The 17,688-nt window shown below is 44.4% G+C and overlaps 1 protein-coding gene across 1 annotated transcript in view; it reads right to left on the minus strand.

Moving 5' to 3' along the window:
- Positions 1-477: 477 nt before the first annotated feature.
- Positions 478-17,688, minus strand: part of LOC123441928 (tRNA modification GTPase MnmE-like) — a 48,906-nt gene continuing 31,695 nt past the window's right edge. The window contains exons 9-10 of the mRNA XM_045118095.1: positions 849-941; positions 478-798 (exon numbers count right to left, since the gene is read on the minus strand). Coding sequence (XP_044974030.1) covers positions 478-798; positions 849-941 — 414 coding nt within the window. The remainder of the gene's footprint in view (positions 799-848; positions 942-17,688) is intronic.

The following is a 17,688-nucleotide window of genomic DNA, read 5'->3' on the forward strand; positions in this document are numbered from 1 at the left end:
CTTTAACCATCCTATCTTGCATATTGCACCCTATCTTGCATGCTGCAAGATGGAAGTAACATGTGCTAAACAATCCATTTTCCAGGCTTAGATAGAAAGAAGATCCTGGGTTGCTTGTTTTCAATTCCTGTGCATACTTCCAAAGAAGTGTGTATTGCTTCACCTCATCCCCATGCACCACAGTCAATGCTGCTTTCCTAGCTCTCCCAAGTTTATGCCTGCTTACTTCCATGTTGTATTTCTTCCTCACTTTCCTTGCAAATGCAGACAAAGACATCTTGTCATTGTCCCTGAACATCTCCACATATTTTTTGGCCAAAAAGGGGATGTAAGTTCTTTCACATCCCATACTTTGTCACAACTATGCTCTCCATCAAATGTTTTTACAAGGAAAGATTGGGTCCTGTTATCTGCCACAACTACAAGTTTCCAAGGGTAACCATCCATACATACTGCCTCAAACCTCTGTTTGTTATTTCATTTTTTCTTGATCTGCACTCTGTTCTTAACTGCATAATGTGCTACTGCCTTTCTCAATAACTCCACTGAATCAAAAACCATACCTAGTTTGAAATGAGGATTTTCCATCTCCACTAGTAGGTTAAATGTTTTGAACCTGTATATGGGTTTCTCTTTCCTTTTCTTCTTATTGTACTCCTCATCATCTGAGTCACTCTTGTGCATCTTCTCAAAATCATCTTCTTCTCGTAGCTGTAGTTCCTCTTCAGTGACATCATCTGTGCCTGGAACATGTTTGTACTCAGCTCCTACTTTCTTCCCCTTGTCAACCAATGCATCCTGCATAACATCATCTACATTTTATCATACAACTCATCATCTTCCTCCACTGCATAATCACTATCATACCATGTTGGATTAGTCTCTGAATCACATTCCCATTCCTCTTCTGCATCTGATGACTTGTGTGAACTCTGTGCATCCTGCACATTACATGCATCTGGTATTTCAGAATTTTCCGCACTCTCTGCACTAGCTTTGTTGCTATTTGATTTCATATGCCTCATTTTCTCCTTGCTAATAGGGCTAAGTATTACTGCAGGCAATTCAGGCACAACCCTATAAGCAATGTCATCTTCCTCCTCCTCCAATTTTTTTCATCTCTGTTGTTTTCACATGCTTCACAAACAAAACAAGGATCTTTGAAATAACAGAAGCTTCTGCCATCTTCAAACAATCCACTTCAAAACCAATTGCCACCGTTTCTGAAATTGTTTTACGAGGTGGGCACCAGAAAACAATATCCAAATCACCAGGTGGATAATTCAACTGACCCAACATCTAGTCAATCATATCATTGCAGAAAGTATTCCAACCAAGGTTAGCAAACCATGATACTTTTTCATCCTAATATGCCAAATTAATTCCTTTTCCAATGAAAAACCCACCATGATGCATATGTATACTGAACTTTACTGAATTAGAACCTACATTGCAAAAATCATGATAAATTAACCCTAAATCGGCCGATGAGGGGGAGGAGAACTAACCGTACGGGAGGGGAGGGGGAGGAGAACGGGAACTAACCATAGATCGGTCAGCCCCCTCTTCTGTCTTCAGCTTCGACAACATCTCCATCACCTCCATCGATACACTTGCCGTCAATGAGCTCGACGTACCCGCACCGCCGCCGCCAGTCGCCTCCCACATCGAGAAATAGGTCAACTAAGGCAGGGAGTCCCAATGTTATTAGCACAGGGACCAGAGTCTTTTGTGCAAAACTAACCCCACACGTGCGCCTCGCGTGACCGCGAACGGAGAAAACCGGGCAGCCAACCGGTTCAAATGGTGGTTGTGATCTAGATGAGCCCGAACACAAGTTCTGTGACGGGGTTTTCCGGTTTGCAAGTAGTGTGAATTAAGTGCACTGATAACCCACAAGTATAGGGGATCAATTGTAGCCTTTCTCGATAAGTAAGAGTGTCGAACCCAACGAGGATCTAAAGGTAGGACAAATATTCCCTCAAGTTCTATCGACCACCGATACAACTCTACGCACACTTTACGTTCGCTTTACCTAGAACAAGTATGAAACTAGAAGTACTTTGTAGGAGTGATAGGATAGGCTTGCAAGAAAGTAAAGAACACGTAAATAAAACTAGGGACTGGTTAGATAAAGAAACAACTACGAGTGTCTAACGAGTGTGGAAAAGTGGTGGTAGGAGTTGCGGAATTGTGCCTAAGCAATTGACTACGTTACTAGATCGATAGCAAGTATCATGTGGGAGAGGCCTCTGCTAGCATGTCATCCCTTACTTGGAATTCTATGCACTTAATTGGAACTATTAGCAAGAATCCGCAACTACTAACGTTCATTAAGATAAAACCCAACCATAGCAATAAGATATATTGGTTCCCCTTCAATCCCATATGCATCAATTTCTATGCTAGGTTTGAAGCTTCTGTCACTCTAGCCTGCCAGTACATAGTCCTATCAACATACAACTAACCCTATGGTGTGATCCACGCGCGCGATCATATGATGGGCACCAAAGGACAACAACATAACCACAAGCAAATTAAACCAATCATAGCAATTCATCAATCACCGATAGGACAACGATAATCTACTCAGACATCATAGGATAGCAACACATCATTGGATAATAATATGTAGCATAAAGCACCATGTTTAGGTAGAGGGTACAGCGGGTTGCGGGAGAGTGAACCGCTGAATATAGATGGGGGAAGATGATGGAGATGTTGGTGAAGATGACGGAGGTGTTGGTGTAGATCGCCGTCACACGATTATGTCCCGGGCGGCGTTCCGGCACCGTCGGGAGAGAGGGGGAGAGAGCCCCCTCCTTCTTCTTCTTCCTTGAACTCCTCCCTAGATGGGAGAAGGGTTTCCCCTCTGGTCCATGGTCTCCATGGCGGCGGAGGGGCGAGATCCCCTCCGAGATTGGATCTCTCTCTCTCTGTGTCCTTCTATTTCTGCCCTCCCAGATTTTGCGTTTCACCGTTTCTTAAATTGCCGGAGATCCGTAACTCCGATTGGGCTGAAATTTTAAGACAATTTTCTTCTGGATATTATCTCTCTTTCGGCGAAAGAAGGGCTCCAACCGCCTTATGGAGTGGCCATAAGCCTGCCTGCCTTAATATTCCTTTAATATTACCTTGGGGTGCCTCGGGCATCCCCAAGCTTAGGCTCTTGCCTCTCCTTATTCCTTCATCCATCGTGCTCTCACCCAAAACTTGAAAACTTCAATCACACAAAACTCAACAAAACTTCGTGAGATCCGTTAGTATAATAAAATAAATCACCACTTCAAGTATTGTTGTGAACTCATTCTAAATTCATATTAGCATTATATATACTGTAATCCAACTTCACCATGGTTCATACCCCTGATACTACCCATAGATTCATCAAAATAAGAGAACAATGCATAGAAAACAGAATCTGTCAAAACAGAACAGTCTGTAGCAATCTGTATATTCTGTATACTTCTGATATCTCAAAAAATCTAAACAATTACGAACGTGTGGAAAATTTGCCTATCAATCAGCACAAAAAAGAATCAACACAAAAGCTCTTCCATAATAAAAATGAAAATTAATTTCGTGAGCAGAAAGTTTCTGTCTTTTCTCAGCGTGATCAAGCAACTATCACCAAAACTAACCGTAAAGGCTTTACTTGGCACATTATTCTTAAAAACACAAAGGAATTGTACAAGGGGATAATTATTTTTGTGAGAAACTTCCATGAAAAATTCTACATTGTTTCCATGAGCATAAACACAAGTGTTCAAGGTCGACCCTCACTTCCGCAATGCATCACCTTTCAATCGCTTCTCTTTTTGAAAAAGTTTTAAGTTCCCCTCTATTTTTTTAAACTGAATAAAAGCACTCAACAGAAATAAATGAATCTCTAAAACGTCCGTGTTGTCTCCCAGGCAGCGCTTTCTTTAAAGCCATTAAGCTAGGCATAAAGTGCTCAAGTAATGGATCCACCCGGATCCCAAGGTATATCAAAGCCAATTTTAATTAGCAATGATTTGAAATTTAGTAGTGAGCACAAGGTAACATATATCAAGCAATGACGAAGTCTAACTCTCTTCCTATGCATTGGCATGTCATAAAAGAACAAGTCATGCACACCAAGTAAAGGCCAATACATAGCATAAGCAGTTTCTTGCAATTTTATCGTATTGGAAACATAGAGAGGTGTAGATGTAGTTCCTCTCTCATAATAACTGCAAGTAGGAGCAGCAAGCACATGCATATTATATTCATCAAAATCATCATGTGTAACATAAAGAACTATAGCTAGCTCATCTTCATAAGCATCATTCATATTGGCATCATGGCCACAAGCATAGCAAGCATCAAGTTCATCAAAAAGGGATATTTCAAACGAATCCAAGGGATCATAGCATGCATCCTTCAATAAGAACGAAGGGAAATTAAATAATGTATGATTAGAAGAGTTACTCTCATTAGAATGTGGACACGGGTAGCTAGTCCGCTCTTCCTCCTTTTGTTCTTCGCTCTCCTCTTCATCTTTTTCATCTAATAAGCTCACAATTTCAGCATTTTCTTCTTCCATAGTTTCCTGCAAAATAATAGTCTCTTCTTGGGCAGCATAGGATTTCTCCTTAAATCGTTCAATATGGGCATTATATTCATAATTAGTATAACAATAACGAAGCATAGCCGAATTTTCAGATCGGTAACGAGCATCATCATTATCATCACACCTTTTAAACGGAGCCTCAATTTCATAAGCACCCATAAAAGCAACAAACTCTTCTATTTGATCCTCATCATAGTAATCATATATACCATTAGCATAAGAAGCCAAGGTTCTATGATCATCAAATTCACAAGAAAAGGGAAGGTGTGGAGCCTTCATCCTAGAGCAACAAGTAACACCATATCTCTTGCATAGTTCCCAAGCATACCATTTCAACAAATGGATTTGATCCCATAAAAGTTTCCCTTTTTGAGTCAAGCGATAATCCCTAAAGTATTCACGTTGATCCAACGTGTATCCCATTATATAATTGAATGGGGCTTTCTCAGGATTATTAAAGAAGTGCATAATATTTTCCACATAACGAGCCTCGAGGGTTTTAGGAGGTTCCCCATCTCCATGAGTAGCAAGTACACCTAATTTTTTTGGTATTTCGTGTTCCATATCCATGACTAAAGATAAAGAACAACTTAGAACAGCAAATAAATCTACTTAGTGATAAAGCAAACAAGCACACACGAGAATATTCAACCCACGCTATTGCTCCCCGGCAACGGCGCCAGAAAAAGGTCTTGATAACCCACAAGTATAGGGGATCAATTGTAGCCTTTCTCGATAAGTAAGAGTGTCGAACCCAACGAGGAGCTAAAGGTAGGACAAATATTCCCTCAAGTTCTATCGACCACCGATACAACTCTACGCACACTTTACGTTCGCTTTACCTAGAACAGGTATGAAACTAGAAGTAGTTTGTAGGAGTGATATGATAGGCTTGCAAGAAAGTAAAGAACACATAAATAAAACTAGGGGCTGGTTAGATAAAGAAACAACTACGAGTGTCTAACGAGTGTGGAAAAGTGGTGGTAGGAGTTGCGGAATTGTCCCTAAGCAATTGACTACGTTACTAGATCGATAGCAAGTATCATGTGGGAGAGGCCTCTGCTAGCATGCCATCCCTTACTTGGAATTCTATGCACTTATGATTGGAGCTATTAGCAAGCGTCCGCAACTACTAACGTTCATTAAGTTAAAACCCAACCATAGCAATAATATATATTGGTCCCCCTTCAATCCCATATGCATCAATTTCTATGCTAGGTTTGAAGCTTCTGTCACTCTAGCCTGCAATTACATAGTCCTATCAACATACAACTAACCCTATGGTGTGATCCACGCGCGCGATCATATGATGGGCACCAAAGGACAGCAACATAACCACAAGCAAATTAAACCAATCATAGCAATTCATCAATCACCGATAGGACAACGATAATCTACTCAGACATCATAGGATAGCAACACATCATTGGATAATAATATGTAGCATAACGCACCATGTTCAAGTAGAGGGTACAGCGGGTTGCGGGAGAGTGAACCGCTGAATATAGATGGGGGAAGATGATGGAGATGTTGGTGAAGATGACGGAGGTGTTGGTGTAGATCGCCGTCACACGATGATGTCCCGGGCGGCGTTCCGGCGCCGTCGGGAGAGAGAGGGGGAGAGAGCCCCCTCCTTCTTCTTCTTCCTTGACCTCCTCCCTAGATGGGAGAAGGGTTTCCCCTCTGGTCCATGGTCTCCATGGCGGCAGAGGGGCGAGAGCCCCTCCGAGATTGGATCTCTCTCTCTGTATCCTTCTGTTTCTGTCCTTCCAGATTCTGCGTTTCACCGTTTCTTAAATTCCCGAAGATCCGTAACTTCGATTGGGCTGAAATTTTAACACGATTTTCTTCCGGATATTATCTTTCTTGCGGTGAAAGAAGGGCTCCAACCGCCATAAGGAGGGGCCACAAGCCTGCCTACCGCGGGCCCACCCCCTGGCCGCGGCGATAGGGCTTGTGGGCACTCCGTGCATCGCCTCGCGTTGATTCTTCTTCCCAAAAATCATAAATATTCCAAAAACAAATCCCCGTAAGTTTTTATTACGTTTGGCTTCATTTGGTATGGATATTCTGTGAAACAAAAAAGATGCAACAAACAGGAACTGGCACTGGGCACTGGATCAATATATTAGTCCCAAAAATAGTATAAAAAGTTGCCAAAAGTATATGAAAGTTGTAGAATATTGGCATGAAACAATCAAAAATTATAGATATGACGGAGGCGTATCATGCACCAGCAAGACAAGTTCTCAGACCGCCAGCACCTTTTACTCCTTCACGAAATGCTCGCATTTGCCACTCCGGTCTAGGTGATCGACTAAAATGCTCGGTTCCATGCAGCGTTTCACTAAAATCCCCCAGACACAGCCATGCCTGATGCGGGACGGCATGGAATGTACAAAGCTATCACCAACTATGGTGTCTGTCCTCACTCCTTGGGGCTCCATAGAACCTCGTGCATCTCCATTCAGAAGAATTTTGATCAACCTTCTGGACCATGACAACCATATGTCCCGAACTTAAATCTTTTAGGTGAACAAGAACGTCCTTAGACCAAAAGAGTCTAATTCTACCACAGAGACGAGCACTATCCACTGCAAAACATCGCGCTAACCCAAGAGTATGTTCTAGACTTTCCACCCTCTTCGCCCCAATCTTTGTTTCCATAACAAAAACTAAGGCATACCCTTCTTACTTCATAATCTGGCGAAGCTCTCGAACTGCCTCGGGGTTCCCAAGCCCCGAGCAGTTCCAACTTAGACAACTCATTGGCCATGGCACGGCTGACAAGCAGCCATTACCGAATCTTTAGACGCCGAGGGTGTTGGTTTCTTCTTATTTGGATTAGGTTCAATAGAATCTGCTTCACCCTGTTGGGGAACGTCGCATGGGAAACAAAAATTTTCCTACGCGCACGAAGACCTATCATGGTGATGTCCATCTACGAGAGGGGATGAGTGATCTACATACCCTTGTAGATCGTACAGCAGAAGCGTTAGTTAACGCGGTTGATGTAGTGGAACGTCCTCACGTCCCTCGATCCGCCCCGCGAACAATCCCACGATCAGTCCCACGATCTAGTACCGAACGGACGGCACCTCCGCGTTCAGCACACGTACAGCTCGACGATGATCTCGGCCTTCTTGATCCAGCAAGAGAGACGGAGAGGTAGAAGACTTCTCCGGCAGCATGACGACGCTCCGGAGGTTGGTGATGATCTCGTCTCAGCAGGGCTCCGCCCGAGCTCCGTAGAAACGCGATCTAGAGGAAAAACTATGGAGGTATGTGGTCGGGCTGCCGTGGCAAAAGTTGTCTCAAATCAGCCCTAATACCTTAGTATATATAGGAGGGAGGGGGAGGGAAGAGGCAGCCTCAAACCCTCAAGGTTTGGCCGAAATTGGAGGTGGAGGAGTCCTACTCCAATCCTACTTGGAGTAGGATTCCACCTTCCCACTTGGAAACTCTTTCCACCTTGTGTTTTTTCCTTCTCAAACCTTATGGGCCTTAGTGGGAACTTATTCCAGCCCACTAGGGGCTGGTTTATCTCTTCCCATAGCCCATGAGACCCTTTGGGGCGTGAAACCCCTCCCGATGGTCCCCGGCACCCCTCCCGGCACTCCCGGTACACTACCGATGAGCCCGAAACTTTTCCGGTAATGCACGAAAACCTTCCGGTAACCAAATGGGGTCATCCTATATATCAATCTTCGTTTCCGGACCATTCCGGAAACCCTCGTGACGTCCGTGATCTCATCCGGGACTCCGAACAACATTCGGTAACCAACCATATAACTCAAATACGCATAAAACAACGTCGAACCTTAAGTGTGCAGACCCTGCGGGTTCGAGAACTATGTAGACATGACCCGAGAGACTCCTCGGTCAATATCCAATAGCGGGACCTGGATGCCCATATTGGATCCTACATATTCTACGAAGATCTTATCGTTTGAACCTCAGTGCCAAGGATTCGTATAATCCCGTATGTCATTCCCTTTGTCCTTCGGTATGTTACTTGCCCGAGATTCGATCGTCAGTATCCGCATACCTATTTCAATCTCGTTTACCGGCAAGTCTCTTTACTCGTTCCGTAATACAAGATCCCGCAACTTACACTAAGTTACATTGCTTGCAAGGCTTGTGTGTGATGTTGTATTACCGAGTGGGCCCCGAGATACCTCTCCGTCACACGGAGTGACAAATCCCAGTCTTGATCCATACTAACTCAACTAACACCTTCGGAGATACCTGTAGAGCATCTTTATAGTCACCCAGTTACGTTGCGACGTTTGATACACACAAAGCATTCCTCCGGTGTCAGTGAGTTATATGATCTCATGGTCATAGGAATAAATACTTGACACGCAGAAAACAGTAGCAACAAAATGACACGATCAACATGCTACGTCTATTAGTTTGGGTCTAGTCCATCACGTGATTCTCCCAATGACGTGATCCAGTTATCAAGCAACAACACCTTGTTCATAATCAGAAGACACTGACTATCATCGATCAACTGGCTAGCCAACTAGAGGCATGCTAGGGATGGTGTTTTGTCTATGTATCCACACATGTAAATGAGTCTTCATTCAATACAATTATAGCATGGATAATAAACTATTATCTTGATACAGGAATTATAATAATAACTATACATTTATTATTGCCTCTAGGGTATAATTCCAACAGTCTCCCACTTGCACTAGAGTCAATAATCTAGCCCTCACATCACCATGTGAATTACATTGTAATAAATCTAACACCCATACAGTTCTGGTGTCGATCATGTTTTGGCCGTGGAAGAGGTTTAGTCAGCGGGTCTGCTACATTCAGATCCGTGTGCACCTTGCATATATTTACGTCCTCCTCCTCGACGTAGTCGCGGATGAGGTTGAAGCGTCGTTTGATGTGTCTGGTCTTCTTGTGAAACCTTGGTTCCTTTGCTAAGGCAATGGCACCAGTGTTGTCACAGAACAAGGTTATTGGATCCAGTGCACTTGGCACCACTCCAAGATCCGTCATGAACTGCTTCATCCAGACACCTTCCTTAGCCGCCTCCGAGGCAGCCATGTACTCTGCTTCACATGTAGAATCTGCTACGACGCTTTGCTTGGAACTGCACCAGCTTACTGCACCCCCATTAAGAATAAATACGTATCCGGTTTGTGACTTAGAGTCGTCCGGATCTGTGTCAAAGCTTGCATCGACGTAACCTTTTACGGCGAGCTCTTCGTCACCTCCATACACGAGAAACATCTCCTTAGTCCTTTTCAGGTACTTCAGGATATTCTTGACCGCCGTCCAGTGATCCACTCCTGGATTACTCTGGAACCTGCCTGCCATACTTATGGCCAGGCTAACATCCGGTCTGGTGCACAGCATCGCATACATGATAGAACCTATGGCTGAAGCATAGGGGACGGAGCGCATATGCTCTCTATCTTCATCAGTTGCTGGGCACTGAGTCTTACTCAATCTCGTACCTTGTAACACCGGCAAGAACCCTTTCTTGGACTGTTCCATTTTGAACCTCTTCAAAACTTTATCAAGGTATGTGCTTTGTGAAAGTCCTATCACGCGTTTTGATCTATCCCTATAGATCTTAATGCCTAGAATGTAAGCAGCTTCTCCTAGGTCCTTCATAGAGAAACTTTTATTCAAGTAACCTTTTATGCTCTCCAAAAGCTCTACGTTGTTTCCAATCAGTAATATGTCATCCACATATAATATCAGAAACGCCATAGAGCTCCCACTCACTTTCTTGTAAATACAAGATTCTCCAACCACTTGTATAAACCCAAATGCTTTGATCACCTCATCAAAGCGTTTGTTCCAACTCCGAGATGCTTGCACCAGTCCATAAATGGATCGCTGGAGTTTGCACACTTTGTCAGCATTTTTAGGATCGAGAAAACCTTCGGGTTGCATCATATACAACTCTTCCTTAAGGAAACCGTTAAGGAACGCCGTTTTGACATCCATCTGCCAGATTTCATAATCGAAAAATGCAGCTATTGCTAACATGATTCTGACGGACTTAAGCATCGCTACAGGAGAGAAAGTCTCATCGTAGTCAATTCCTGGAACTTGTGAAAAACCCTTTGCCACAAGTCGAGCTTTATAAACGGTCACATTACCGTCAGCGTCCGTCTTCTTCTTAAAGATCCATTTGTTCTGAATAGCCTTGCGGCCCTCAGGCAGTATCTCCAAAGTCCATACTTTGTTCTCATACATGGATCCTATCTCGGATTTCATGGCTTCTAGCCATTTGTTGGAATCTGGGCCCACCATCGCTTCTTCATAATTTGCAGGTTCATTGTTGTCTAACAACATGATTGATAAGACGGGATTACCGTACCACTTTGGAGCAGCGCGTGATCTCGTCGACGTGCGTGGTTCAACAGAAACTTGAACTGGAGTTTCATGATCATCATCATTAACTTCCTCCTCAACCGGCGTCGCAATGACAGAGGTTTCCCCTTGCCCTGCGCCACCATCCAGAGGGATGAGAGGTTCGACAACCTCGTCAAGTTCTATCTTCCTCCCACTCAATTCTCTCGAGAGAAACTCCTTCTCGAGAAAAGTTCCGTTCTTAGCAACAAACACTTTGCCCTCGGATTTGAGATAGAAGGTGTACCCAACTGTCTCTTTTGGGTAACCTATGAAGACGCACTTTTCCGCTTTGGGTTCCAGCTTTTCAGGCTGAAGCTTTTTGACATAAGCATCACATCCCCAAACTTTAAGAAACGACAACTTTGGCCTTTTGCCATACCACAGTTCGTATGGCGTCGTCTCAACGGATTTCGATGGTGCCCTATTTAAAGTGAATGCAGCTGTTTCTAATGCATAACCCCAAAATGATAACGGCAAATCAGTAAGAGACATCATCGATCGCACCATTTCTAATAAAGTACGATTACGACGTTCGGACACACCATTACGCTGTGGTGTTCCGGGCGGTGTTAACTGCGAAACAATTCCACATTGTCTTAAGTGAGTACCAAACTCGAAACTCAGATATTCACCCCCACGATCAGACCGTAGGAACTTGATCTTCTTGTTACGATGATTTTCCACTTCACTCTGAAATTGCTTGAACTTTTCAAATGTTTCAGACTTGTGCTTCATCAAGTAGACATAACCATATCTACTTAGATCGTCAGTGAAGGTGAGAAAATAACGATATCCGCCGCGTGCCTCCACGCTCATTGGACCACACACATCGGTATGTATGATTTCCAACAAGTCACTTGCACGCTCCATTGTTCTGGAGAACGGAGTCTTAGTCATCTTGCCCATGAGGAATGGTTCGCACGTGTCAAGTGAATCAAAGTCAAGTGACTCCAAAAATCCATCAGCATGGAGTTTCTTCATGCGCTTTACACCAATATGACCCAAGCGGCAGTGCCACAAAAATATGGCGCTATCATTGTTTACTCTAACTCTTTTGGTCTCAATGTTATGTATATGCGTATCTCTATCAAGATTCAATGTGAACAATCCTCTCACATTCGGTGCATGACCATAAAAGATGTTACTCATAGTAATAGAACAACCATTATTCTCAGACTTAAAAGAGTAACCGTCTCGCAATAAACAAGATCCAGATATAATGTTCATGCTCAACGCAGGCACTAAATAACAATGATTTAAGTTCATCACTAATCCCGATGGTAGTTGAAGTGACACTGTGCCGACGGCGATTGCATCAACCTTGGAACCGTTTCCTACGCGCATCGTCACTTCGTCTTTCGCCAGCCTTCGTCTATTCCGCAGTTCCTGCTTCGAGTTGCAAATGTGAGCAACAAAACCGGTATCGAATACCCAGGCACTACTACGAGAGCTGGTTAAGTACACATCAATAACATGTATATCAAATATACCTGATTTTTCTTTGCCCGCCTTCTTATCTGCCAGATACTTGGGGCAATTGCGCTTCCAGTGACCCATACCCTTGCAATAGAAGCACTCTGTTTCAGGCTTAGGTCCAGCCTTGGGTTTCTTCGGCGGATTGGCAACAGGCTTGCCGCTCTTCTTCGAATTGCCCTTCTTGCCTTTGCCGTTTCTCTTGAAACTAGTGGTCTTGCTCACCATCAACACTTGATGTTCTTTACGGAGTTCAGACTCTGCGACTTTCAGCATCGCAAACAACTCGCCGGGAGACTTGTTCATCCCTTGCATGTTGTAGTTCAACACAAAGCCTTTATAGCTTGGCGGCAGTGATTGAAGGATTCTGTCAGTGATAGCTTCTTGCGGGAGTTCAATCCCCAGTTCAGCTAGACGGTTTGAGTACCCAGACATTTTGAGCACATGTTCACTGACAGACGAGTTTTCCTCCATCTTGCAAGCATAGAATTTATCGGAGGTCTCATACCTCTCGATCCGGGCGTTCTTCTGAAAGATGAACTTCAACTCCTGGAACATCTCAAATGCTCCATGACGCTCAAAACGACGTTGAAGTCCCGGTTCTAAGCCATACAAGACTGCACATTGAACTATTGAGTAGTCCTCCTTACGCGCTAACCAAGCGTTCTTAACATCCTGATCAGCCGTAGCGGGTGGTTCATCTCCTAGCGCAGCATTAAGGACATAATCCTTCTTTCCAGCTTGTAAGATTAGCTTAAGATTACGAGCCCAGTCTACAAAGTTGCTTCCATCATCTTTCAACTTAGCTTTCTCTAGGAACGTATTAAAATTGAGGATGACACTTGCGTGAGCCATGATCTACAACACAAATATATTCAAAGTGGACTTAGACTATGTTCAAGATAATTAGAGTTCAACTTAATCAAATTAGATGCTAAACTCCCACTCAAAAAGTACATCTCTCTAGTCATTTGAGTGGTTCATGATCCACCTACACTATCCCAAGTCCGATCATCATGTGAGTCGGGAGTAGTTTCAGTGGTAAGCATCCCTATGCTAATCATATCATCTATATGATTCATGATCGACCTTTCGGTCTCATGTGTTCCGAGGCCATGTCTGCACATGCTAGGCTCGTCAAGCTTAACCCGAGTGTTCCGCGTGCGCAACTGTTTTGCACCCGTTGTATGTGAACGTTGAGTCTATCACACCCGATCATCACGTGGTGTCTCGAAACGACGAACTGTAGCAACGGTGCACAGTCGGGGAGAACACAATTTCGTCTTGAAATTTTAGTGAGAGATCACCTCATAATGCTACCGTCGTTCTAAGCAAAATAAGGTGCATAAAAGGATTAACATCACATGCAATTCATAAGTGACATGATATGGCCATCATCACGTGCTTCTTGATCTCCATCACCAAAGCACCGGCACGATCTTCTTGTCACCGGCGCCACACCATGATCATCCATCAACGTGTCGCCATCGGGGTTGTCGTGCTACTTATGCTATCACTACTAAAGCTACATCCTAGCAAAATAGTAAACGCATCTGCAAGCACATATGTTAGTATAAAGACAACCCTATGGCTCCTGCCGGTTGCCGTACCATCGACGTGCAAGTCGATATTTCTATTACAACATGATCATCTCATACATCCAATATATCACATCACATCATTGGCCATATCACATCACAATCATACCCTGCAAAAACAAGTTAGACGTCCTCTAATTTTGTTGTTGCAAGTTTTACGTGGTGACCAAGGGTATCTAGTAGGATCGCATCTTACTTACGCAAACACCACAACGGAGATGTATGAGTTGCTATTTAACCTCATCCAAGGACCTCCTCGGTCAAATCTGATTCAACTAAAGTTGGAGAAACCGTCACTTGCCAGTCATCTTTGAGCAAAGGGGGTTACTCATAACGATGAAACCAGTCTCTCGTAAGCGTACAAGTAATGTCGGTCCAAGCCGCTTCAATCCAACAATGCCGCGGAATCAAGAAAAGACTAAGGAGGGCAGCAAAACGCACATCACCGCCCACAAAACCTTTTGTGTTCTACTCGAGAAGACATCTACGCATGAACCTAGCTCTGATACCACTGTTGGGGAACGTCGCATGGGAAACAAAAATTTTCCTACGCGCACGAAGACCTATCATGGTGATGTCCATCTACGAGAGGGGATGAGTGATCTACATACCCTTGTAGATCGTACAGCAGAAGCGTTAGAGAACGCGGTTGATGTAGTGGAACGTCCTCACGTCCCTCGATCCGCCCCGCGAACAATCCCGCGATCAGTCCCACGATCTAGTACCGAACGGACGGCACCTCCGCGTTCAGCACACGTACAGCTCGACGATGATCTCGGCCTTCTTGATCTAGCAAGAGAGACGGAGAGGTAGAAGAGTTCTCCGGCAGCGTGACGGCGCTCCGGAGGTTGGTGATGATCTCGTCTCAGCAGGGCTCCGCCCGAGCTCCGCAGAAACGCGATCTAGAGGCGAAACTATGGAGGTATGTGGTCGGGCTGCCGTGGCAAAAGTTGTCTCAAATCAGCCCTAATACCTTAGTATATATAGGAGGGAGGGGGAGGGAAGAGGCAGCCTCAAACCCTCAAGGTTTGGCCGAAATTGGAGGTGGAGGAGTCCTACTCCAATCCTACTTGGAGTAGGATTCCACCTTCCCACTTGGAAACTCTTTCCACCTTGTGTTTTTTCCTTCTCAAACCTTATGGGCCTTAGTGGGAACTTATTCCAGCCCACTAGGGGCTGGTTTATCTCTTCCCATAGCCCATGAGACCCCTTGGGGCGTGACACCCCTCCCGATGGTCCCCGGCACCCCTCCCGGCACTCCCGGTACACTACCGATGAGCCCGAAACTTTTCCGGTAATGCACGAAAACCTTCCGGTAACCAAATGGGGTCATCCTATATATCAATCTTCGTTTCTGGACCATTCCGGAAACCCTCGTGACGTCCGTCATCTCATCCGGGACTCCGAACAACATTCGGTAACCAACCATATAACTCAAATACGCATAAAACAACGTCGAACCTTAAGTGTGCAGACCCTGCGGGTTCGAGAACTATGTAGACATGACCCGAGAGACTCCTCGGTCAATATCCAATAGCGGGACCTGGATGCCCATATTGGATCCTACATATTCTACGAAGATCTTATCGTTTGAACCTCAGTGCCAAGGATTCGTATAATCCCGTATGTCATTCCCTTTGTCCTTCGGTATGTTACTTGCCCGAGATTCGATCGTCAGTATCCGCATACCTATTTCAATCTCGTTTACCGGCAAGTCTCTTTACTCGTTCCGTAATACAAGATCCCGCAACTTACACTAAGTTACATTGCTTGCAAGGCTTGTGTGTGATGTTGTATTACCGAGTGGGCCCCGAGATACCTCTCCGTCACACGGAGTGACAAATCCCAGTCTTGATCCATACTAACTCAACTAACACCTTCGGAGATACCTGTAGAGCATCTTTATAGTCACCCAGTTACGTTGCGACGTTTGATACACACAAAGCATTCCTCCGGTGTCAGTGAGTTATATGATCTCATGGTCATAGGAATAAATACTTGACACGCAGAAAACAGTAGCAACAAAATGACACGATCAACATGCTACGTCTATTAGTTTGGGTCTAGTCCATCACGTGATTCTCCCAATGACGTGATCCAGTTATCAAGCAACAACACCTTGTTCATAATCAGAAGACACTGACTATCATCGATCAACTGGCTAGCCAACTAGAGGCATGCTAGGGATGGTGTTTTGTCTATGTATCCACACATGTAAATGAGTCTTCATTCAATACAATTATAGCATGGATAATAAACTATTATCTTGATACAGGAATTATAATAATAACTATACATTTATTATTGCCTCTAGGGCATAATTCCAACACACCCTCCCCCTCTGCTCCACTTGAGTGTCCTTTCCCTAAGGCATTAAACACCACCATATCAGTAGTAGTAGCCGCACCCACAGATGTAACACCTTCAGAGCTTGGCAATTCCGGTGTTTCCACTCTATGATACACTTGATTCTGCTGCGGTCCTCCTTTCCTCTTATACGGATTTTCCTTGTTATTAACTGGGGAGTTGTCATCTGTGGTTCCACCCGCCTTTCTGTTCGGAGGAACTGTTGGCTTTTGAACATGCGTATGCAGCCGTACAGGCGTGCCTACATGATTCTTGCTTCGGCTGGCTACTTGACGGAACTTGCGTAACTAGCGACATGAATAAAACTGATCGATGGATTTGATGGCTAAAGGCCCGTGTCGAGCCTTTGCTTTGTATTGCTTTTCGTTTTTCTGCTCTGGTGTTACAAGCAACACCCCTAGGGTGTCTTGCATACACATCCACCAGGGACTATGGAAATAGACTAGGACTAGGAATCCTAATACTACTAGGACTCGGTTTGCCTTTCTTTCCTAATCCTACATGAGCAACATGATTAACTTCTACGTTCACCTCCTTAATCTTGTTAATTGACTTCACTTCTTGCACTCCAACTTTCTTCCTCATCTCGATGAACTTCTGTTGACCGAGGGACTTGGTGAAAATATCGGCAAGTTGGTCTTTCATGTTCACATGTTGAACCTCGATCAACCCTTCTTCAATGCACTCCCGGATATGATGGAACCGGGTATCTATGTGCTTGCTCCTTTCGTGATGAACCGGATTTTTGCACAACGAAATTGCAGCTTGGTTGTCAATCTTCAATGACACCTTCTGCACCTCCCGCTTTGTAAGAATAGCTAGGAGTCTTCTCAGCCAAACTGCTTGACAAGCCGCCGTGCTTGCCGCTATGTATTCCGCCTCGCATGAAGACAGTGCCACCACCTTTTGCTTCTGAGAATTCCAGCTAATCGGAATCGGGCCAAGGTAGAAAACCATGCCCGTTGTGCTCTTTCGGTCATCAACATCACCTGCCATGTCACTATCTGAATATCCACGAAGGATCAATCCTTCCTTTCCCTTTCTGTACATGCAACCAAGATTAATGGTGCCTTTCACATAGCGCAAGATTTGATTGACCGTGCTCATGTGCTCGGTTGTCGGATTCTCCATGAAACGACTCACGATCCCGACTGAATAAGCCAAGTCAGGTCGGGTATGCACCAAATATCTTAGGCTGCCCACAACGCTTCGATACATTATGGTGTCCACCGGCGAATTTGAGCTACGCTTGCTCAACTTGTG

This window comes from Hordeum vulgare, chromosome 3H, assembly GCF_904849725.1.
Source record: "Hordeum vulgare subsp. vulgare chromosome 3H, MorexV3_pseudomolecules_assembly, whole genome shotgun sequence".
Lineage (NCBI taxonomy): Eukaryota > Viridiplantae > Streptophyta > Magnoliopsida > Poales > Poaceae > Hordeum > Hordeum vulgare.